Raw genomic sequence first — 24,779 nt, 5'->3', positions numbered from 1 at the left:
ACTGTGTGGATGCTTATATGGGGGTGCAGGTGTGTAGGGTGCATGTGTATGTGTGTGCTCGTACCTAGAGGCCGAAGGTCAGATGATGTCTTTCCTCAGATGCCATTCATATCTTACCTGGATCTGTGTGGGCATGTGTATATGTAATATGTGTGCAGTAGCTGCAGCATGCAAAAGAGGATACCAGATCCCATGGAAATAGAGTTACAAACAGTTGTGAGCTGTTATATGAATGCTGGGAACCAAGCCCAGGTCCTCTGCAAGAGCAGCCTGTGCTCTTAACCAGTGAGTCATCTCTCTGCCCCTGCTTTTTAAAAAGAGGCCCTTCACTGGTCTGGAACCCACTAAGGGGGCTCAGCAGGCTAAACAGTGAGCCCTAGGGATCCTCCTGTCTCTGCCTCCCCAGTGCTAGGATTACAAGTGTAAACCACCCTCAACGTTTTTATCCAACCATTTTGATGTAATGGATGAAAAAAAAGTCTCATCTGCTTCTTTCTCCATCCACATTAGCAACCAAGAGCCATGATGTAAGCATCTCACACATAAGAGAGCTCATTCCAAGCTAATGCAGGCTCGGGGAATGGCAAGCACCAGCCAGGGCTGCCACAGCCCCCTGTGGAGGAGACCACACATGGTCCTATGTGGAGTGAGTGATGTGCCTTCCAAGCCTTGGCCAACACTGGGCTTCTGTGCAAACTGCCTTCTTCCTCAGAAGAGGACTCTATTGATCCCGCCATCTCAGGGTTTGCTGATTGGCACGACCTTTCCTGCAGGGTGATTGTCAGTTGTGGCCATCCTCTAGAAAACCTTGGATCTATAGCCCTGGCATCTTTCTTCCCAGACCACAGTGTTCTACCGGACTCCTACTGCAGACATGTCCCTCACTGTCCCGACCATGCTAAGACTCCTACAGAGGCTTCTGTAGCATTGATCATGCAGCATTGATCCAGAGACATGGGAGTAACGCCCATGGACCCCTGGCTGCTCTCCACACCCCCAGAAAAACTAGCCGTGGTAAAGGGGAGTGCCATGCCCAACACATGACCCCCAAAGCCTTCCTGGCTCCCAGAGGACCAGTGGGGTGATCTTACTATGAGAACTAGAAATGCTCCTCCAAGCCCAAAAGCCTCCCCGGAGAAACCACTGCCCACTATGAGCGTCACACTGCCCCCAGTCCCTAGCCTAGCTAGTTCTCAGGAACATGAGCTAACAAGAGAGCAGTCCAGCTAGTGTGTGCAAGGATTCAAGGTGTGCTTACTACAGTCACCTGGACAGGATCTAGAATCACACAGAGAGAAACCTCTACACACCTGCTAGGGAGTTCCCAGAGTCGGCTGAGGCGGGAAGAGCCAGCGGCACCATCTCACTAAGCTGAGGCCCCAGGAACAAAACCAAAGTGAGCTGAGCACCACCAGTCCTCATCTCTCTGCTTCCTGACTGCAGATGCCACGTGACCAGTTCTGGCTGGGCTTAGTGCTACGGACCCACGGCACTCTCTACGGTGTACCATACAGCCTGGTTAGTCTGTTAAAGCCACTCAGGAACATTCTGGAAAGTATGAGAGGCCGCGTAGGGGAAGGTTGACATCTACCATGGGCCACACAGGGAGCCAAGGACTGGCGACTGTGATGTGACCTGCGACCTCTGCATGTTTAACCTTCATGAACAATATCCCAGGTCAGCCAGTGAGACTGGAATGAAATGGGGATCCAAGTGCCACACTGTGTCCCCCATAGACCTCTCTGCTTCTGGAAAGAGATTGAAGCTAATGACATTCTATAGTTTTGGTAGAGATGGAGTTCCCACTATGCCCGTGACATTCAAACTGTGCCACACCTGGGAATCCTGGGTATCTATCTGGTATGTGAGAGAAGACCTACCCCTTTCGTCATCATCATCCCCCCAGTCCCCTCTACAGCGAAGGTCTCCCACCACAGGACTATACTAGTGACTTCTCTCGATGCTGAGACAGAATAATTAACAGAAGATAGTGCAGTGGATGAAGGTGCCCACCGCCAAGACTAATGTCCAAGCCTTGGGATCCACACCGTGGACCTCCACATACACACCCACATATACATGCAGAAATAAATAAGTAATTAAATACAAAAAATGAAAGCGATGTGAGGGAAGTTAGCTTTGGCTCACAGGACACCATTCATCATGGTGGGGAAGGCATGAGGCCAGGAGTGTGGGGCAGCTGATCACACCACACCCACAGTGGGAAGCAGAGAGATGAACACTGGTACTCAGCTCGCGTTCTCCTCTGTAGCCAGTCCTGGTTGCCAGTCGATGAGATGGTGACATCATCCAGGATCTTCCTCCTGAGCTAAACCTCTCTAGAGGGGCTGAGGAGAAGGCTCGGAGGGAGAGAACCTACTGTGCATGTCTGAGGGACAGAGTTCAGCTCCCCACCGACTGTGTAAAAAGCCAGGCACAGAGGTGCACATATTTAATGGCAGTGTTAGGAGGTGGAGATGCAATGAACCCTGGGGCTCCTTAGCGGGCCAGGGTAGCCAGATCTGTAAGCTCCAGATTCAGTGAGAACCTGAGTCAAGAAACAAGGTGAAAAGAATACAAACAGAGAATTGACTCTGCTTTCTGCCTCCTGGTGTGTGGCCCTGTGTATACACCCATATACAACACACATACACAAACACACACACAAAATCAATTTAAAAAGCAAGAAAAAATCCTATTGAAATGCCTCACAGACACACCCAGAGGCATTTTCTAGCTGATCCTAAATCCCATTGAGTTAAAACTCTGGACCAACTATAACTGTAATCATTTGCATTTTTCAAGCTCCTCCTCTTGTACACCTGGCACGGAGGTGATCCATGCTCGCACCGCCCCCTAGTGGTATCATGAGAAACTACATGAAGCTGTGGGCAGGCTGCTCCTTACCCAGAAGCTGTCTACCCAGTTCTCTTTCCTGAGGGTCCATCTGAGGCTGGACACCAAGATCACAGAGATGGAAGACACAGCTGTGCCCCAGCTGCAGAGACTGAGTCATGAACTACTCATAACCCACATGCAGAGAGCAAAACATGCATAGCAAGCAATAGGCTACTGCAAAGGTACGTCTGAAGGGGGACAGGAATTTCCATGGCCAGGTGGGAGTGGGGCATGGAGTCCCACTTGGCTGAAGAGCATGTGGTTTCTGTCACTTGGCTGCAGAGGAGTCGCCTACACCTGAGAGATCCTGTCCCTAGGGACAGTGGTGGCAGAGAGAGACTGAGACTCTTTGATAAGCAGGGGCTTAGCTATCAGGATGTCAGAGCCAGGCCCAGGGGACTCAGGAGAAGCTGGTGGCCCATTTGTATCCAGGTCCAGGAAGAAAGTGGCTAGGGGTCAGGCTTGGCTTTGGCATCTGGGTTTGGGCCAGGCTGTAGCCCCCAGAAACCTGGAAAAGCTGAGGTGTTCCTCTCGGAGTACAAAAACGTGTGAGGACTGAGCAGGTACCCAGACCTCTTAGGAAGCTGGGGTCGGGCTGGGGAGCAACAGAGATGGCTGGGCCAGAGAGACCCCCTGGCGATCCCAAGAGCTGTCTGCTCTTCAGCAATGCCTGGGAGATCGTGGAAGGGTGGGATGTGAAAATGTGAGAGATTATCAAAATTCCAAATCAAGTTTTGATTCATCTATGTCACACATCCAGGCTAAGAGAATCAAATCCTTCACACTGGTGATAAGCCACCCCATTCCTGACCACACACCACACCTATGCTGGTCATGCTTCACACATGTCTCTTGCCCAAGTGTACAGAAAACGTGGCTGGTGGTCCTCCTTGGTGTCTTCTGGTTAAACTCTGCTCATTTGCCCCAGCCCTGAACAAGTGTGTCAGGCATTAGCTAATCACCATGTAGTGTCCATGCTACGGTGTCACCTACATCTGCCACGGTCAGGCAGATGGTTCCCTGTAAGTACACGGAGCAGGCGTCCCTTCAGGGAGCAATGGCCGTATTTTAACATCTGCCTGCTCATCTCTAGTTACTGTTGGGTTCTGACAGAGGCCGACTGTGGAAAAGCAAGCTCCTCCAGTACGAGCCCACAGACAAGCTCCTTCTGCCCAGTGTCATCCCCGACAGCTCACCTCCTCCTTCCTCACTGCTCCTGAGGCCATCTGGCTCCCCACAGGGCTGAGTCTCCCTGAGCTCATGGTTTCCCTGTGTGACAATCTAGCCCTTTATTGGGGGCAGTGTCCTACAGCAGCCCCAGGAGCTGTCTTTGTGAGAATCTGTTGCCAATCACATGACTGAACACCCCACCCCTGAGGTGCGGGAAGAATGTCCATAGCTCTTATCAATGAGTTTTCCTTGCTGTCTCCAAAGTGCCTGGCCCTCCTATGAAACCATGGTTTTCCCTGCAAACCTTTAGGATGTCATTTTTATTTCTATTCTTAGAGCTCTGGGCCTTTGGGATACTTGTCTCTGTTATGACATCTGTCAACTATTATACTGTGCTCTGAGTGCCTTCCAGCTGTGGGCCACAGGACTTCCTCTCAGGTACTGTCCTGAGAGGTCTTTGCATGTTTCTTCTTCCTCTGGAAATCCACGTTCAGCCCCTGAACTTTGCTATGGGACAATCGTCTTGTACCCTGTAAAGATTTGTCACTTGTACTGGTTTAATAAAATACTAATTGGCCAGTATCCAGGAAGGAAGTATAGGCAGGGTGACCAGAACAGGAGAATTCTGGGAAGAGAAAAGGCTCAGTCTGCAGTCATCACCCAGATGCAGAGGATGCAAGATGAGAATGCCTCACTGATAAAAGGTACCAAGTCACGTGGCTAACACAGACAAGAATTATGGGTTAATTCAAGATGTAAGAGTTAGTTAATAAGAAAGTCTAAGCTAATAGGCCAACCAGTTTATAATTAATGTAGGCCTCTTTATGTTTCTTTGGGACTAACTGGCTGCAGAACAAGACAGGACAGAAACCTCTGTCAACAGAACCTGGTAAGTCCTCAGTCAGCTTTACACTGACCTTGGTCCCCCTCCAGCTGCTGCTATCTCTTTGCTCGCATTCCTCTGAAGAGCCTTGAATGTCACCTCTTATGGAGGCCATAGCCATTCCTGCCACACTGAGGATATCAGGTCAGAACAATTTGGAAGGTCCTTTCCAGGCTCCAAGTCGTGTCTGTTCCCATCCACCATCTTCACATCCGCCGTCCAGTCTTCCTTTCACTTGAGTTGCCCTCCCTTTAATGGTGGGCTATCCTCAGCTATCTGTCCCCATTTCAGTGTAAAGTGTTCACATGGAAAGAGGAAACTGTGTGTATGGTGTGGGCTATCTCTCAACGTGGGACTTCTTCAGGTGCTCCTGCTGGGGTGGGGCGCTTGCAGGAGGGTTCTAGTTACAAAGGTGCCAGCTCACACATAGGTCCTGAGGCATGGATGTGTTCGTGTGCTTGGGAAAGAGCAGAGGCTTGGGCCGCTGAAGCCAGGGTGGCATGGAGCGAATGAGTTGGGAGGGGGACGTCTGGGAGTACAAATGCAGTAACTTAGTTACTTGTCTCATCACGGTGACAATCCGAAGGAGGGAGGTTTATTCTGGTTCAGTTTGAAGGAGCAGTGCATCATGGTGGGGAAGACATGGCGGCAGGACACATTGTGTCTGCAGTCAGGAAGCAGAGGCTTCAACTCACTTTCTCCTTTCCTTCAGTCTGGAACCCCAGATGATGGGATGGTGCCCCCCACATTCAGGGATCTTCCCACCCCAGTTAACCCAGTCTAGACACTCCCTCAGCCGTGTCCAGAGACTTGCCTATGGTGTGAGTGTAGATCCTATCAGGTCGTCCATCACTACTGAGCAGCACAGGGACCAACTTTGTGAATGAATGACTCCCAGCTCCACTGAGCACTCGGGATACAAGGTTATGGGACTCAGGTCTGGATTCTCATTTCTTAAAATTGCAATTCCACTGTCCCATACCAATATTGACAGCAGGCTCTATGATGTGTCTCAGAGCCCAGACAACTCATTCATGCTCTAAGATCTCATCCACACTGCCAATCATGTGGCACAGTGACTGGCTCTCACAATGAATGATTGATTTTCATCCTTCTGCTCTGCTGATCATGCACACAGAATCAGATCCAAAGCCCTTGCAAAGCCTTATGGTCCTGCTCATTTCCAACCGCTGGTGCCCAGCTCTGCACCCTCCCTGGCTGGCCAGCCTTGCTGTCCAAAATCTGATACAGGCTGACCCCAGGGCCTTTGCAGAAGCCACCAGCTCCAGACCTCCTTCTGTCGGTCCTTTCCTCCCTTTCTCCTGGCCTCTGCTCTGGTGTCACGAAGGTCATCTGGGGTACCAGCCTCCATTTCACTCTGCTCGCCCACCTTGCTTTGCCTCTCTTGTTGTCTAGCAGACCTGACATATTATAGTACATGTTTGCTTACTTGTTGGCTATCTGTCCGCCTGATGTGCTCTAGGTGGGAGCAGGGTGTGGCCTGGCTGACCTCATCTCCCCCAGCACCTGCAAGCAGCATCACCTGCAAGTGGCTGTCATTCAAGTGTGGTGCGAACTGGCCTGGCCGAGATGGCAGATTCAACTCCGATTACTTTCCATCATAAATATGTACCGTCTGCCAGTCACATTTTGGGTAGTTCAGGCTCCTGTCCCTCGTCTAGAAATACAACTTCAACTCCCCTGTTTCTATGGGAACACAGAGCCTGAATCCCAAATAAGACTTGCAGAATTTTGGAGAGCAGAGACATAAAAATGAGCGGCTTCCCCAGCCACATGCCCTTGGCGAGAACAACAGGCTTCTAGCCAGTATGGCCGACAATACTTTCCCCCAGACTGCCAGGTTCTTGCCTGACTCCAGCACCTGTACTGTTGTGATGGACAAGAGATACATATTTGGGGACTTGGGAGACTACGGCTCCCACATGAGGAACTGAGTTTGATCTCCAGATCTCATTTTTTACAAAGTGGGGGTGTGGTGGCATGTGCCTACAAACCCAGCACTGAGGGGTGCAAGGCAGGTGCCTTGGGGTTCTGTGGCCTGCCAGTCCAGACTAATTTATAGATTCAAGACCAAGTGAGAGACCCAATCAGGGCAGACAATATGTACTAAGGAATGACACACGTGCATGTGCACCTATGCACACATGAACCTGCTCTTGAATACACACACACACACACATACACACACACACCACATATTCAGCCTTTACCTTCATTTATAAGTAGAGCTCTTAATACCCCTTGGATTCTCTAGGCATAAACATAAGAATGAGACAGGACCAACTTAGCTCACAGTCTCCCTCAGGTTGAGGCTGACGCAGGGATAGCAGCAAATCAGAGCTGGGGTTTCCAGCCTTTCCCTTTAGGGCTGGGGACAGGGCTAAAGGCTTGACTGATCACACCTATCAACAATGTAGTCAGCTTTGCCATGGCCACCTCTAAGAAGACAGGAAAGAGGACACTGGGCCACAGCTCCTAGTGAGGACAGGCTAAGCAGACACCTGTCTAGATTTACATGGAAACTCCCTAAGAACAGCCATGCATGGGCACGTGTGTGTCCAGGTTCGTTTCCTTGTGGACATTTCCAAGGCAGCTCATACCGTGTATGATATTACAGTGGGGCATCCCAGGACCTTGCTTATGACCTCATGAAGAAGAAAGTCCCTAGAGAAGACAAAGTGTCCTTAATCTTAAAACAAAACAAATATATATGATACCAATGGCACAGGGTACCCTGGAACCCCTAGCAAGGAAGGACATTCCAAACCCCTGGAGAAAGGGGACCCAGAATAGCCCTGAAGAATGTATTTGTTTTCCAGCAAACCACAGCCTCTAGAACCATGACATCAGCTCAGTGCCAAGTAACAGTCATCACTGGTCAGTGTCTAGGCTGAGCAGCTGCATTAGAACATGGTGGGTACAAGGATTACAGGGTTCCTGGTCACCAACAAAGGGCTTTACCCTCTGATCCTGTACGACAAGAAAAACCCTTCATCTCTCCCTTTCTGCATCTCTCAATGTGGGAACCTGGCCTGAAGCTCCATGGGAAACATGCCGCTCTACAGTGGGATGTGTCAGGAGATGTGGGTTGTCCATGCTGAACATCAAATAAATGGAGGGCTGATCCCTCACTGGAAATCAAGCCTACAGTGTCATGTCCCACGTTTCCCTTTGTATGAACTGACCAGAAGAGAAGGTTCCACTGAAGCGGAAGGGAGATGAGCGGCTGTCTAGGTGGTGGGGGAAGAACAGAAGTGGCATTTTAGTGGGATCAGGACCTCCTTTGGGAGTGCTGATAGAGCTCTTACCCAGAGGGCAGTAAGTGCTGAGCGACATTCTGAAAGCTCTTAATGCCACCAAATTGGTTTTGTCAAACCTTTTTAAATGGTTAAGATGTTACCTTTGGTGTCCTATGCATTTTTCCTAATTCATTAACGATTATGAACTGAGTTGTTTGTTCCCAGAAGGTCATCTGCCAGGCAAGGCCCAGTGGAGGCTGCTCGCCCTCCCCGCTGGGATGGTAGAGGGGAGAACACAGAAAGTGACAAACCCCTGCCCATCAAGTTTGCACTCCTTGAGACAGACGATTTACTCAGCACTTTCCAACGGCTACAGAACTGAAAGTGGCCTTACTTCATTGCCTTTCTAGAACTTTCTATAGAGATGAGTCTTGGCATTATTCCCACTTTTCGGTCTAAAGGAAGCAGGCTGCGTGGACGGGCAAACAGAACCATACAGCACATCCTCCCGCATGAGGTACTGTGGACACAGTCACTGGCCCTGATGCCGCCTCAGAGCGGCAGCCTGCCACGGTGGAGTTGGGAGCTCTCTTTACCTGAAATGGCGTCTGGCTGTTGTAGTTTTTCAATTCCTTGTTTCCGCCCCGAAACAGCAGCACTCTGGCACAGCTGTCCTGCAAACGGAAAAGTGGAAGTCGCTTGTGAGCTGGTGACATGGACTTTATCCAGAGACAAGGCTGCTAAGTTCAGGCTCACAGGAAGCCTGACTTGGTACTTCCAGGGAGAACGAAGAAAGGCTGGGGGTGGGGAGGTCGGTAAAGTGATTGCCATGCACGTGTGAGGACCCTAGTTTGAGCCCAGGAACCCATGTGAAAATGTCAGGTGCTGAGACCGGAGAGATGGCTCAGAGGTTAAGAGTGAGTGCTGCTCTTGCACAGGACCCAAGACTGGTTCCCAGAACCCACAAGGCTGCTTATAGCCCCCTGCAGCTCTGGGCAACCCCTCCTGGCTCCTGCAGTCCTTTCAAAGTTGTCTTAATTCTCAAGGACATTCCTACAAAAGGCTAGGAATAAAGCCTCCCCTGGTCCTGTTATTCACAGCCACCCAGGTGGGACCTGGGAAGAGCCCAGAAGCCCTTTCTACTCTCACCCACAAAGGGGCTGTTTCCAGAGCCCATTGAACCAACCCAAAAGGCTGACCCACCCTTCTGATGATGGCCAGGCTGCCAAGGCCATTCTAATACAGTTGCTCTGGCTTGAGTGGTGACCTACCATTCCAGCTGGGCAGGTCAGTGGTCTGGCTAAGGGGCAACCCCTAGGAAAGAGGAGACACCCCAGGGAGGAGGGCCCATCCCTAGGAAGAAAGAGTGACCCCTAGGAAGGAGAGATCACCCCTAAGAAGGTGGGTTTACTTTGGGCCATGCTAAAGAGATGGAAGGAATAATTATCCCTTTAATGAGATACTGTAATTTTCCTTCCCAGAATTCCCTCTGCCTAGCAGAGGCCCTATGATCCTCCACATGGTTCAGTTGAGTCTGCTCTCCTTTCTGATTCAGGACTCAAAAGTCTTTCCTCTTTTCTGTGTCTTCCTTTTGGATGCTGGCCAGAGTCTGAGTACGCTTTCCTTTGGTACGCTGGGCTTCCTTACTTTTTCCTAAAGCCCGGTCCCCATGCAGCTGCTTGTCCTCCAGGTCTGAGCTCCATGCATGGGTTTTCCCGTCTCTCCAGTCTCCCTCAGGCAGCTGCGGAGGTTCACAGCTTGCCTGGCCAGGAGATTTTCTTCAAAACTCTAATAAAAAGCTTCCATTTGAGTCTGCTGTTACATTCCTGTACTAATGAAACCAAGAACCCCAAGAGGGGGTCCTGATTTCTCTGATATCATAGGGCCACCCTGGCAGAACTCCTCCAAATTCTTAGTTAACAGTTCCAGTCATTCTTCAGAACTGAAGGGCCAGGGGTTTCTGCATCTTACTAACAGTTATGCTTCAACGTGTGTGTGTGTGTGTGTGTGTGTGTGTGTGTGTGTGTGTGTGTGTGTGTGCGCGCGCGTGCGTGCGTGCGCGCAAGCATGTGTTCTATCCCTCACTACTCCACTTCACTTGCCTGGCGCAGAACTCCACTGAGGTAACAAGAGGTCACAAGAAGGAAGTACTAGTGTGTGAGAATGCCTTTGCATGAATTGATTAAGAAGAATGGAGACGAAGGGTGAGGTGAGAAACCAGGGCAATCTGAAGCTTCAGGAGGGTGAGGCAGGCAGCCCGAAGGCATTGATGCAGAGCTTAACCATTCCCCTGCACTCTCTTGGATGGCTTGAGTCTTATCTGGCAGGTTTCCATCCTCAAAAAAAAAAATCAATGAAGTATGAATACATCAGCAATTTATATTCATCTTCTAAGGACCATTTTACTGCCAGGTTTTCTCTTCGTGCAAATTTTCAGAGACACTTTAAAAATATGAAGCTTCCCTGAGGGCAGTCTTTCTGAGGCCACCCTGCACTTAGCCATGGGCCCCGATCTCAGGCTCCATGAGCTGTGGGGTGCCGTTATCCTGTCTATTTTGCAGGTGAGGGGACAGACTGAGAAGTCACAGTCATCCATGCATGTAGGAAGTAGACAAGTCAATGGCCATGCCAGTCCTTGGGGACAAAGCAGAGCGTCACGGTTCATGTGAGCTTGGGACAGGTGGGGGGGGCAGGGACACAAGCAGCAGCTAACTCAGGCTGGGCTGTTCTGAAGGTCTTTGTGTGGCCTTCAAAGGAAGACAGGGTGTGTCTGGTGAAGATGAGGCTGGCAGTCAATAGGCTGAGCCCTGGTGTAACAAGAAGAGAAGCTGTGGTCAAAGGTGGCAGGATCCCCACAGAGAGACAAATGCAGAGACATCGCAGAAGCAGCCAGGTGCAAGGGGAATCACGGGGAAGGCACTGTAGGGCAGATCTCAGAACTTTTCAGTAGAGACCCAAATATACAGTGACAGCTGGGCTTGAGCCGTGAATACCGTGGTCCTGGGAAGGGCATCAGAGGCCTTGGCAAGGATGGGTGATGGGACAGGTGGAGATGGACCAATAGGGGACAGACCTGGACAAGCTGGATGGGTGTCACATGAAGCTCAGCTTCGAGCTCCATAGAAAAGGACATCAGTTACAGAGCAGGGAGGATCACAGGGACTGGATCTCCTAAGAGGCCACCAGGTGGTGGGGGCATCAGGTGAGCAGGGTTCATTATTGTGAGATACTGGGGAATACTGACATTCTAGAAGGCACCAAAGTCTGTGGGTAGGCAAAGCTGATGTCACTAAAAGACAGAATCTAGGTACCAGAAGTATGAGGCATGGATGCCAAGAAGTGCCATTGGGAAGAAGAGTTGGAAGTGCCACACGGATAGGGCCTGTCTGGAAGAAATGGACCATGTCAGGGAGAATATGGCCATCAAAGCAGCTTGCATGGGTAGGGGTAAGGGATGAGCTGGGGCATATAGCACCAGGGAGCTTGGAAATGGTGCGTTTCTATTGGGCCTGGCAAACAGTAGAGAAGGATAAAGCCAGAGTTGCAGTCCATGTTTGTCCAGAAGGGTCAGCACTGCCACCAAGACCAATCCAGGACTTCACACCTACAGCACAGCTACATGAGGCACCATCACGAGAATGTCACAGTCATGAGTCATGCATTGTTCAGACATGAGGCAGGACCTTATTTCCAGGTTAAGTTATCCTTGAACATAACCTGTGGTGGCAACCATGGACCAAAAATGAACTCACTCAAGAAAAGGCTGGTATGTAAAGGGCAAAGACAGAAAGTAAGTTTGCAATCTTAATAGTATACCCCTCGAAAAGGACCAGGCTACTTCATATGCTTAACCTGTACCCCCGAGCTCCATCCAGCCCACAAAGGCTGGGGCGGGTGGAATGGAAGCCTAGCTATACCCTTCCTAGCCTGGATCTGCTGACCAGTATGGAGGAAACACCAGTCAGTGGTATCCACAGGCTCTCTGAGGAAAGACTGTACAGTACCATCTGTCCTACTTGGCTCTATCTGTCAACTTGACACAGCACGGAGTCAGCTGAGAAGGGAGTCTCAGGTGAATGAGTGCCCAGATCAGATCGGTCTGTGGGAATATCTGTCGGTGATTGTCTTGATTGTTAATTAACATAGGAGGGATCAGCCCACTGTGGGCAGCACTATTCCCTAGGCAAGTGGTCCTAGGCCATAAGAAAAGTAGCTAAGGCTAGAGTGATGACTCAGAGGTTAAGAGCAGTGGTTGCTCTTCCAGAAGTCCTGAGTTCAATTCCCAGCAACCACATTGTGGCTCACAACCATCTATTATGAGGTCTGGTGCCATCTTCTGGCATGTACATGTTAGCAGAACACTGTATGCATAATAAATAAATTATTTAAAAAGAAGAAAGGTAGCTAAGTATGAACCTGAGTGAGCTAGCAAGCAACATTCCTATATAGTTTCTGCTTCAAGTTCCTGCCTTGACTTTCCTCAGTGATGAACTATGTCCTAGAAGTGTAAGCCAAATAAACCCATTCCTCTCCTAGTTGCTTTTGATCAAAGTGCTTTGTTACATCACCAGACAGCAGTCCATTCTAAGAGACCAACAGCCACTATGCCTATGGGAATGATGGCCCTCTGATGGCCCCAGGGAAGTAGCCACAGAGTGGACACATATCCCATGAGAAACCAGCAAGGCACAGAGATACACACTGAAAACACTTCCCTTCACACAGATACAAAAGGCATACTATCAAGAGAAGGAGTACATGTTCATATGTATGTGTGTATGCTTGTGTGCATGTGTGTTACGTGTGTGTATGTGTGCTTTTGTGTGTGTGTGTGCTGTGTGTGTGCATGTGCATGACTGTGTGTGTGTGTGTGTGTTTGCTTGTGTGCATATGCATGTGTGCTTGTGTGTGTTTGTCTTCTAGACAAGCTAGGCTGCTCTAGTAACCTTTGGTATTTAAGCTTCCTCTGATCCCTCATTATTCAGGGTGTTGCTTTCTCCCTCTGGAGCTCTTGGGAAGCCAGCATGAGGCGAGAGAGCCCAAAGATTAGAATCAATTTGCTGCTTACAATCAAAGCCCTAATTAGTTGATTGCATGAGAGGAAAGAATATTCTGATCACAGTGTGTTTTTATTAGAAGTGTCCTGATGAAATTGATAAAGCATGCACAGCATTCTACATACCTGGGGCTTCCAGATCTAAGGAGCGGCTAATTAAGGACAATCAGTATCAGTAGCATCACCATCATCTCCACCAAGCTTAATATCACCGCCATCACTGTCATTACTACAACCATTATCACTCCATTACCATCATCACCACCACTATCATCATCATTAACTACACCATCACCCTCATTATCATCACCACCTTCACCATAAGTACCATCACCACCATCACTATCATCATCACCATCCTCATCATCATTCCCTCTATCTTCACCATAATAGCATCTCCATCACCATCCCCACCATCACCTCATTATCACCAGCAACAGTATCACCAGCATCACCTCCATGAACACCACCTTCAACATCATGGTCACCATCACTACCACCATCATCATTACCTTCAACATCACCACTACAGCCTCGAATTGCTGAGCCCTTCCCCCATGCTAGGTATCAGAGATGTTTGATTTCTACTTCAGCCTCTTAGCAATCCTGGATTCAAGGAAAATATGGGTGCCCAACTGCACAACCAGGTCCCAGTTTACACTCAATAGAGCCCAGTGGACCAGGCCTCCTTGTCACTACCCTATGTCCCTGAGGCCACTTTTCTCCCTGCCCCAAATCCTGCCCTTCTAAACTCTGTCCCTCAGCATCAGGTCTGACCCCACTTCCCATATAATGTTGCTGGTGTTGTCTTTGCCATCCGTAACCAAGCCTGTGCATCCACACTGACCACAGATCTGTAGACAGGGGTCGTGGGCACAGATGTCAGCAAAGTGGTGATACAGAGGGGACAGACTGTAGACTATACGTGTTTAGTGCCAAAGGCTGGGTTACCCTTCACTCCTGGGACAGCTCCTGTGAGCTCCGGGAAAGTATGCAAGGCTGACTCTCGGAGCTGTGCTGAGACAGCTTCACTCACAAGTCAGACTCGGTTACAGGCTGGGGAAGGGCTGAGGCAGAGACTGAAGACCCCCTACCATCCAGGGGAGGACAGATTCTGGTACACTCACTGACATCCCAGTTTGTCATGGTGTCAGGGGCTGTGTGGCCAGCCACTCCAGAGCCTATGAATAATGCAGCATCCCTGGAGGTGACACAGGGCAGGCAGCTAATATCCAGCTTAGTCACCTAGGATGAATCTGTCCCAGAATGCAGAGAACAGGCATACCGTTTGAAGTTGGGCAGTAGCAGGCTGCCCTGATGAGGGACCAGCTTTGTGGAGGAGACAGCTCTCCCCACTCTTGCTCAGGCTCACTGGCCTGTAGGGTGGCAGTCACCCAGCCCCGAGAAGGGAAAAATCTGTAAGTGAGGTGGGAGAGAAAGACAGGGTAGCTTCTACTCCACAGCGTGGCCAACAGTCCATGGGCCAGATCACCCTGCACCCACTGAATAAACTGCTTTCTTGCAGTATGATCACTCTCCATGACTTCCTGCTTCTGCCTGCTGTACTGTGGTTGCTGAGCTGACGTGTGATAGGAGGGTCCAGGCGGTGACCAGAGCAGAAGGTCTTTACCAATGGACCCTGGAAAGTCAACTATCTCTAGTCCAACTGACAGTATATGGGGCGGGGGAAGGTTTTCCTGGGAGTCGTGGCCATCTGGAGACTTCCCAGGGATGGAGACAGCTCTAGGGTCTGTGGAGTGGACCCCATCAGGACCAATCTCCTATACAGCTGAGAACACGGGGCCTAATAAAATCCTGTAGCCTCCCTTTCAAAGACCACAATTACTTTAAGTGACAAAAACGGTGATTTCCTATATGCTTTGTGATTAAAATATGCCTGAAATATACTGAGTGAAATTAAGCCGTGTTTTCCCACCGCAGGCAATCATTACAAAGCAGATGTGGGTGCAGATGTTTTCCTAGACTCAGCTAAGCCTCATGATGTGTTTTCTAAGGCAGCTGAGTATTCCCACACTTAGCAAGGGTTCCCCCAGCCAAGCTCCGCAGTGGACCTGGGGGTTGCTGTCGCTGTAAATGCGCTCTGCATGCAAGTCAGAACCACTGCAAGACACTCCAGCTGAAACACCAACGCCACCTGCCTAATCACGGTTTGCAGAGCAAGGCACCCACAAAATCAACAAGGTCAAAAGAAGCACTGACTGGGAGAGACCATGTGAATACGGTTTTAAAGGGTTTGTCGTTTTCAAGGGTGAAGATGGCTGGAAGAAGAGTGGACTTGGAACCAGCCATTAGGGGCTAGAACAAACTTGGGTATGGGTTTAGGCTTGAGTTGTCATCCAGAGTCACTGCCAGCAATGGGATAGGATTATGGCTGTAAGATTGGAAGAGCAACTAGAGGCTAGACCCCAGTGTTGTCCGGCAGAGCCTCGCCACTGAGATCCCTCCAACCTAAAAGAGGGAGAGGCTTGAGGATTTCCCCAGTCCCTCTGCTGGGCTACCTGGGTCATGTCTACGGGTCACCAGTCCCAGGCTTCAGGTTTTGTGAAGTCAGAGAAGGAAAAAAAGAAAGTAGGGGTCTTCAGTGGGTTGTGCTATGTCAACCTGACCTTGAGCACCAAGGACACTGATACCCTCTCTGCTCACTGAAGCTGACCCTCCAGTCTGCCCACACCCTCCGAGCAACACTATCTTCAGCCTTCCCATGAGACATGCATCTTAATTTCTCTTCCACATCGACCTCAGGGTAGTCATGGTCCAGGATCCAAGTCCCAGCCACCAAGGCGTCTCTCTCTCAGAGATCAGGGACCATGTCCTTCAGCCTCTGGGGCTTCCAGAACGCATCACCAGAGTCTGACGTAGGGGATTGGGGGAGAGGGGTGCGGTACCTTGAGTTCTGCTTATGATTTTGTCCACCTGGAGGCCAAAGAAAGCTAAGGCTAGAGCCTGAATCTGCACACCTGGGTTCAGGGCAACACAAACGACAACAGCCAAAGGCAGAACAAGCCAGGTGTCCACCCATGGGAGAGAGGGTGAGCAAAAGTGCCCATCCCTCAGTGATGTGGGAACAAAATAGAAAGGAAGAACACCTGTCCCTCGTCACCACAGGTAGGGACCATGAGAACACAGTGCTGAGTGGAAGAAGGTGGGCATGAAAGGCCAGCTCCTTCAGGATCCTAGTCTTCGGAGGCCCCTCGGGTCCTCAAGCCCAGCAGAAAGCAGAATGAGGTAATGGGGGCTGGGGAGGGGTCAGGGGTCAGTAGTTCCTGGTTGTAGTGGCATTTCAACTATATTTTAATAAATAAAGACTGCCTGAAGATCTGAGAGTAAAACAGTCCCACTGGTTAACTTTACAGACCAGATTATGGTAACACACACCTTTAATCCCAGTAGGCACACTAGTTGCCATAGAAACTGGGCGGTGCATTCCTTTAATGATGGTGGTGCACGCCTTAAATCCCAGCCCTAGGAGAGAATTATAAATGGGAGGAAACAGCTCTCAGGTACACAGTCTCCTGAGATTCCCGGAGGCAGGACTGCCTGCCTTTCAAACTGAGGTCAAGGTAAGAGCCAGTGGCTGGATGTTTTTGCTTTTTGGATCTTCAGGTTAAACTCCAATTTCTGACCCTGAGTTTTTATTAATCGTGCTTCACCTGCGGACAGAGATTCAGTCTGGGAGGATGAGAAGTTCTGGAGGTGGGTAGTGGGCATGGCTGTACAGCACCATGAATACACTTATTGTCAAAGAATTGTGTGGCTACAATGTCCATGAGAGTTTGTTATGCATATTTAACCACAGGTGAAAAGAAGACAGAAGGGGGTTACCCAGTGCCAAGCTTCTGGACCAAGCAAAGTTGGCACTCAGCCAAGGAAACAGGCGGTCCCAGCTCCTCCTGTGTCTCCCAAACAACAAGCAGTCTGGGTCATTGGCACTGCACAGGGCTGACTGTAGATCTGGGATGTGACCTGGAGCTACGCACAGCTTCACCAGTCTCTGGTTCCCACTAAGGCAGCAGGAAAGGGTTACAGAGACACCCAGGCCAGCCACCAGTGCACCCCAGGGTTAGGATGAGGGATGTGCATTCCACTGACCTGATTGTAGAGAGCACAGATATGCAGGGCTGTGTTCCCCGAGGCGTTCTGTGCACTCATGTCCGCGCCATAGAAGAGCAGGTGTTCCAGATGCTGGACATGGCCGTACCTGCAGGCCTGAGACAAGAAACTAAGTGAGACCTCAGTGGCTGCTGCTGGTCCTGAAAAAGAGACCCTAGTGTCCCTGTAGTCTGGGCCTGAGACACAGAGGCTTCATGAGATTCCAGCGCCCCTGTGGGCTGGGCCTGAGACACAGAAGCTGCATGAGACCCCAGCGCCCCTGTGGGCTGGGCCTGAGACACAGATGTTGAGTGAGACTTGGCACCTAGGGTTGCTCAAGACACAAGCCTCTGCCCAGCACCCTGCCATTTGTTTAAAAGCATTGCAGGGCCCTGACAGACCTCACTCCACCCATTCCTGTAGACTGAGGCCCACAGATATTACACCCCTGCACACCAAAGATTGGGAAGGTTCCAGGCTCCTAGCTAAGCGTAGAGAGAGGGAATCCTTGCCCAGTTGGAAACTTATACTCTGTTCTTGGGCAAGGGGTCTGGAAGGGGCCTCATGGTTCTTTCCACACAGATCCAGAAAGACACGTTGTCCAACAGACAAATGGGTCTTTTTCTGACTTGGGGGCTGAGTTCTGTGAAATGGAGGTCAGTTCTGCATTACTGGCCATGGAGATGCTAAGAGTCCTTGTGTTGTGTGCAAGGAGGCCTGCACTTGTCCTTCCGCATGAAAGCACAGCTTCTTGCTGCATTTGAATGTGATCCAATCTTCCATAGGTAGGGCAGGCCCACCATGTGATCCATCTCTTCCAAGTCCTCCAAGGGGTTGACACAGTAATTATAGTCCAGGTATCTACGAGGTCAAACACACTTGGACTGCATCCCAGACCTTCCATTAGCTTGGCCTTCACCTTCAAGGTTTTGGATGTCCTTGTCATTAGTGGGACTAGTGTCCCTCTCACAGGTTTGTATAAGTCACAGAGGACAAGAACATCAAAGATCACATGACACTGGGCCCCAAAAATAGGTACAGCACCACATCCTAGTTCAAAGGGGCAGGGAGGTCCCTGCACAGGTGACTGGACACCTCCACCAGTCAGTGACTTCACAGGGGGAGGAAGGTATGCCACACCAAGGACAAAGTCATTGCGGATAATGATATTGGCCCTGGATCAACAGACTGTCTCTGATCAGTGTACAGAGTACACTTTACCTCAGCAGTGTCAATGGGAGCAAGAGCCACTCTACAAAGAGGACAGGGAGAAGTAGACAGTGGTTGTTAAAAGCACTCGAAAAACATCCATTTATAGTGCCATGTCCCCTGTGACACTCTCTCACTGTTGACTAGATGGATCCGACAGGAGATACTGCTGCTCTGCCTGCCTTCCTGGTGGCCCCACTTCACTCAAGCACCTCTTCGTCTCTGGAATTGCCTGCCCAGCTCTGGTTGGTTCAGATGGCCCAGGTGCACCTGATCCTGAAGGACAGGACACAGCTATGCAGCTGTCATCCCCATCACTGCAGGTAAGGCTTGGGGAGGAACCGCTCTGAGCCCAAGCAGACTCAGGAGGCCAGGACAGCTGTCAGGACTTGAGGGAAAGTAACATTCTTTACAGCTGCTGGAGCTGGCACTTATTCACAGCTGCTGGAGCTTGCACTTAGGAGCTAGCACTTACTCACAGCTGCTGGAGCCAGCACTTACAGCTGCTGGAGCTGGCACTTACTCACAGCTGGAGCTGGCACTCACAGCTGCTGGAGATAGCACTCACAGCTGCTGGAGCTAGCACTTAGGAGCTAGCACTTACTTACAGCTGCTGGAGCCAGCACTTACAGCTGCTGGAGCTGGCACTCACAGCTGCTGGAGATGGCACTCACAGCTGCTGGAGCTGGCACTCACAGCTGCTAGAGCTGGCACTTGCACTCACAGCTGCTGGAGCTGGCACTCACAGCTGCTAGAGCTGGCACTTGCACTCACAGCTGCTGGAGATAGCACTCACAGCTGCTGGAGCTGGCACTCACAGCTGCTGGAGATGGCACTCACAGCTGCTGGAGCTGGCACTCACAGCTGCTGGAGCTGGCACTCACAGCTGCTAGAGCTGGCACTTGCACTCACAGCTGCTGGAGCTAGCACTCACAGCTGCTGGAGCTTGCACTTACTCACAGCTGGAGCTGGCACTCACAGCTGCTGGAGCTAGCACTCCCAGCTGGAGCTGGCACTCACAGCTGGAGCTGGCACTCACAGCTGCTGGAGCTAGCACTCACAGCTGCTGGAGCTAGCACTTACAGCTGGAGCTGGCACTCACAGCTGCTGGAGCTGGCACTTACTCACAGCTGGAGCTGGCACTCACAGCTGCTGGAGCTAGCACTTACTCACAGCTGGAGCTGGCACTCACAGCTGCTGGAGCTAGCACTCCAAGGGGAGCAAAGAAGAGAACAGCCACAAGAACCTGAGGGAGGGACAATGAGCCAGGGTAGCCCATAGAGTAATCCACAGGGCCCTGCTGGGACTGTTCTGAGCTACACTTCCTTTACACTGCTCTTGGGGTTGTTCAGAGACATTAAAATAAAGCCTAATTTTTTTTGTCCCCCTGTTTGCTTCAACCAGTTTGAGCTGGGAATTTTGCTCCTTAAACTGAAGACACAATTTGGCTAATCAGCTCTCCTCGAAGGCTTTGCGGAGATAGCATTTTGTAGCAGCTTAATTTAATTGCTCTCTAGTCAGTAAAGAGGACTCGGTTACTACAGGCTCACTGAGCAATTAATCCAGACTCATTACCCCCTCCCCCAGGTAATCTGAATTCAGGAGGTTTGCAGTTGCATCCTCAGGATGCTGTCACTATTTTAACCAGGGTCAAAATATGATGGACACTAGGAGAAGAAACAGAGGCACCATGCATGGACAGTCTGGGGAGAGTGTCCCCAAGGACCCCCTTCGTGCGTTTCATCCATTGGTATGCTTACTGTTTAGAAACAATTAAAATCAGAAAATGCATGGAAAAAAACACAAAAACATAGAACAGATACCCATACAAACAGGATCACTATTCTGCCAGGCACTTTACTAAAGAGTCACCTTTGCTAGCCTCTCCATCACCGTTGCTAGTCTCTCCATCACCGTCGCTAGCTTCTTCATCACCTTTGCTAGCCTCTCCATCACCGTCACTAGCCTCTCCATCACCGTTGCTAGCCTCTCCATCACCGTCACTAGCCTCTCCATCACCGTTGCTAGTCTCTCCATCACCGTCACTAGCCTCTCCATCACCATTGCTAGTCTCTCCATCACCGTCACTAGCCTCTCCATCACCGTTGCTAGTCTCTCCATCACCATCGCTAGCCTCTCCATCACCATTGCTAGTCTCTCCATCACTGTCACTAGTCTCTCCATCACCGTTGCTAGTCTCTCCATCACCGTCGCTAGCTTCTTCATCACCTTTGCTAGTCTCTCCATCACTGTCACTAGCCTCTCCATCACCGTTGCTAGTCTCTCCATCACCATCGCTAGCCTCTCCATCACCGTTGCTAGTCTCTCCATCACTGTCACTAGCCTCTCCATCACCGTTGCTAATCTCTCCATCACTGTCGCTAGCCTCTCCATCACCATTACTAGCCTCTCCATCACCATCGCTAGCCTCTCCATTCACTGTCGATAGTCTCTCCATCACTGTCACTAGCCTCTCCATCACCGTTGCTAGCCTCTCCATCACTGTCACTAGCCTCTCCATCACCGTTGCTAGTCTCTCCATCACTGTTGCTAGCCTCTCCATCACCGTTACTAGCCTCTCCATCACTGTCACTAGTCTCTCCATCACTGTCACTAGCCTCTCCATCACTGTCACTAGCCTCTCCATCACTGTCGATAGCCTCTCCATCACTGTCACTAGCCTCTCCATTCACTGTCGATAGCCTCTCCATCACTGTCGCTAGCCTCTCCATTCACTGTCGATAGCCTCTCCATCACTGTCACTAGCCTCTCCATTCACTGTCGATAGCCTCTCCATCACTGTCGCTAGCCTCTCCATCACCGTCACTAGCCTCTCCATCACCGTCACTAGCCTCTCCATTCACTGTCGATAGCCTCTTCATCACTGTCGCGAGCCTCTCCATTATTGTCACTAGTCTCTCCATTATTGTCACTATCCTCTCCATCACTGTCACTATCCTCTCCATCACCGTCACTAGCCTCTCCATCACTGTCACTAGCCTCTCCATCATTGTCACTAGCCTCTCCATCACTGTCGCTAGCCTCTCCATCACTGTCACTAGCCTCTCCATCACTGTCGATAGCCTCTCCATCACCGTCGCTAGCCTCTCCATCATTGTCACTAGCCTCTCCATCACCGTCGCTAGCCTCTCCATCATTGTCACTAGCCTCTCCATCACCGTCGCTAGCCTCTCCATCATTGTCACTAGCCTCTCCATCACCGTCGCTAGCCTCTCCATCATTGTCACTAGCCTCTCCATCACCATTGCTAGTCTCTCCATCACCATCACTAGTCTCTCCATCACCGTTGCTAGTCTCTCCATCACCGTTGCTAGTCTCTCCATCACTGTTGCTAGTCTCTCCATCACCGTTGCTAGTCTCTCCATCACTGTCGCTAGCCTCTCCATCACTGTCGCTATCCTCTTCATCACCTTTGCTAGCGTCTCCATCACCATTGCTAGTCTCTCCATCACCATCACTAGTCTCTCCATTACTGTCGCTAGCGTCTTCATCACCTTTGCTAGCCAGAGTTGAGCAAAGGTGTGTACAGGTGAGGAACTCGGGCTGATTTTTCTGTGCTGAAAAGAGAAGCTAAAATACAACCCTTGTGGTACTGGCTTGGTATGGGGATTAACTAATTAACTTTATGTGTATGAATGTTTCTGTGTGTGTGTGTGTGTGTGTGTGTGTGTGTGTGTGTGTGTGTGTGTGTTCAGCAGCAGAGGGCATCTGCCCTCCTGGGAATGGAGTTGGGAACCACTATGTGGATGCTGGAAACTGAATCCAGGTCCTTGAGAAGGGCAGCCAGTGCTAATTCTTGAGGCATCTCCCCAGACCCTGGTATGGGGTATTACCATAAACCTGCAATTTTCTTTTTGATTGATGGGAACTAGAGTTTCACTATATAACACTAGCTGGCCTGGAACTCATTATTTGTAAACCAGGCTTGGCTTAAACTTGTGGTGACTCTCTTGCCTCTGCTTTCCACATTCTGAGATTAGAGATGTAAGCATCATACCTGGAGGAATGCACAATTGTGATGTACAGAGAAATAAAGATGGAAATGGGGACAGTAGGCCCTCTGAAGCTGAGGAGACCATCAGCCACAGAGAAAAAGTATTCGGGATAAATACCACATTTGGATTGAACATGCACAGATGTCTTCTTATCATTGTTTCCCAAACAAAAGAGCAGAACAAATATTAGTGCAACATGTCCACGGTGTAGGGTCACAAATGACATGGGTGATTCAGAGTTTCTGGAAGGGGGCACAAATGTGTCTTTATATTACTTTACTTCGAGACAATATGGTGTTTTGAATGAAAATGCCCCCCACAGGCTTGAATGTTTGAATGCTTGGCCCTCAGCTGGTGGAAGTGTTTGGGAAGGAGTGGGAGGTGTGGCCTTGTTGGAGGAGGTATGTCACTGAAGGCAAGCTTTGAGTTTTCAAAAGACTCATGCTATTATCAGTCTCTTCCCACCCCTCTCTGTTCCCACTTACAGATCCAGATGTGAGCTCTCAGCTGCTTCTGTTGCCATGCCTTTGCTCTGCCCAGCATGGACTCTAGCCCTCTGAAATGGTAAGCCAATTAAAGGATTTCTTTTATAAGATGTCATAGTCATGGTGTTTTGTCACAGCAATAGAAACATAAATAAGACAGACAAGACCTTACTCTGCAGCCCAGAATGACTTGGAACTCAAAGCTAGTCCCTGGCCTCAGTCTCCTAGATGTTAGGATTATAGTTGTGACTCTCCATACCTGACTATACCTTGTCAATTTTTGGTAAGACATTTAAGCATCATAGATTGTGGCATCCTTGGGTCCAAGAAGGGGATGGGGGGGTGGAGTAGAGAGAGAATACACACATGCACAAGTATGCACACATCACAAACTCTGGCTAAGGAAGATGTGTTGCCAGCAGTAGCCCAGTAGCCATGCTGCACTGTAGAGAGGTAAGGTCTTGCAGAAATGGTCTGAGGCAGGAAAAGGAGAGGAGGAGCCTGTGTTGTGTGGTAATTTCCTGAGTTGAGACAGTCCATTATTAGAGGTGAAACTCCTCAAGACTCAGAAGATTCTAAAGGGAGGTTCATTAAGGGGGAGGAAGCAAACAATTCATAATTCTCAGGATGTCCCTGAAACTGAGCAAATGCACAGGCCTTTCTCTCTCTAAAGTCATACAAGCTGTCAGGATTTCTGAGATGCTCTTAACCCAGCAGGGCTGCCCAGAAGAGACCCTCTGTTCTGTCAAACTGCTTGCAAGCTGTGCAGGGAGCTCCAGGGCCCCAGCTTTCAGGAGCCATTACTCATGATTGGGAGGGCTTTGGTGACATAGCTGCCTTTGGGTCATCCCTGGTCATGTAACTGATCTCTCACTCATACTCCTATAATGAACTCCAATAAACTACTGATTTGCTAAGTTAGACTTCAGTGACATCCTTATTTTGGTCTGTCACTGTCCGTACCAGTCACGGTCAATAGATGTTTGTGACGTGTCTCCCCAGGGAAACTATCACAAAACAACCTGAGGTAATTGTGTATCCAAAAAGAAGGATAGAAACATGCCTGTGATACTTTACACTGACTGCTGACTTGCTGGTGTCACTATGGGAACAGCCCTCTGGATAGGTCTGTGAGGGAGTTTCTACATTAGGTTCATTGAGGCATAGATGTGAGTGGCGCCATCCCACGGCTTGGGGTCCCAGACTGAGTAAAAAGAAAAAGTGAGCTGTGCACTGGTGCTCACCTCCCAACTTCCCCACAGGGCTGTGTGGTGACCAGCTGCCTGACACACCTGCCGCCATGCCTTCCCCGCCATGATGGACTGTGTGTGCCCTCACACTGTGAGCCAAATAAACCTTCCTGTCCTTAAACTGCTCTGCCAGGCATTTGTCACAGCAATAATAAGAACAACTAAACAATGTTCAGATCCATGTCAAGGGGGCAGCCACAGGTCCAGACAGACCCCAACACCAGGTGTTATCCAAGAATAGCTGCCAGAAAAGAGAAACCTATGAGTCTACCTTGCTACAAATAAAAAAGGAAACAAACATAGCTTTCCTATCTGGTGTGTACCCAAGTAGAGGCAAAATGGAGGGGAGACTCTACAGGGCAAGGACAATAATACTGACGAGCAATGTCAAAACCAGAGATACAGGTGAGGTTGTGCATAGACTGGTGGTCGCAGGGATCAC

At 50.0% G+C, this 24,779-nt stretch overlaps 1 protein-coding gene across 8 annotated transcripts in view; it reads right to left on the bottom strand.

The window, feature by feature from the left end:
- Shank2 (SH3 and multiple ankyrin repeat domains 2) overlaps positions 1-24,779 on the bottom strand; it is a 443,257-nt gene that overhangs the window by 319,427 nt on the left and 99,051 nt on the right. For all 8 annotated transcript variants that reach the window (XM_075972893.1, XM_075972896.1, XM_075972898.1 and 5 more), the window contains exons 9-10: positions 17,378-17,494; positions 8,808-8,885 (exon numbers count right to left, since the gene is read on the bottom strand). In XM_075972893.1, coding sequence (XP_075829008.1) covers positions 8,808-8,885; positions 17,378-17,494 — 195 coding nt within the window. The remainder of the gene's footprint in view (positions 1-8,807; positions 8,886-17,377; positions 17,495-24,779) is intronic.

Source organism: Microtus pennsylvanicus, chromosome 5 (genome assembly GCF_037038515.1).
Source record: "Microtus pennsylvanicus isolate mMicPen1 chromosome 5, mMicPen1.hap1, whole genome shotgun sequence".
In the NCBI taxonomy this organism is placed as follows: Eukaryota; Metazoa; Chordata; class Mammalia; order Rodentia; family Cricetidae; genus Microtus; species Microtus pennsylvanicus.
The sequence above is the reverse complement of the archived record's forward strand: the minus strand, read 5'-3'. Positions and strand labels throughout refer to the sequence as shown.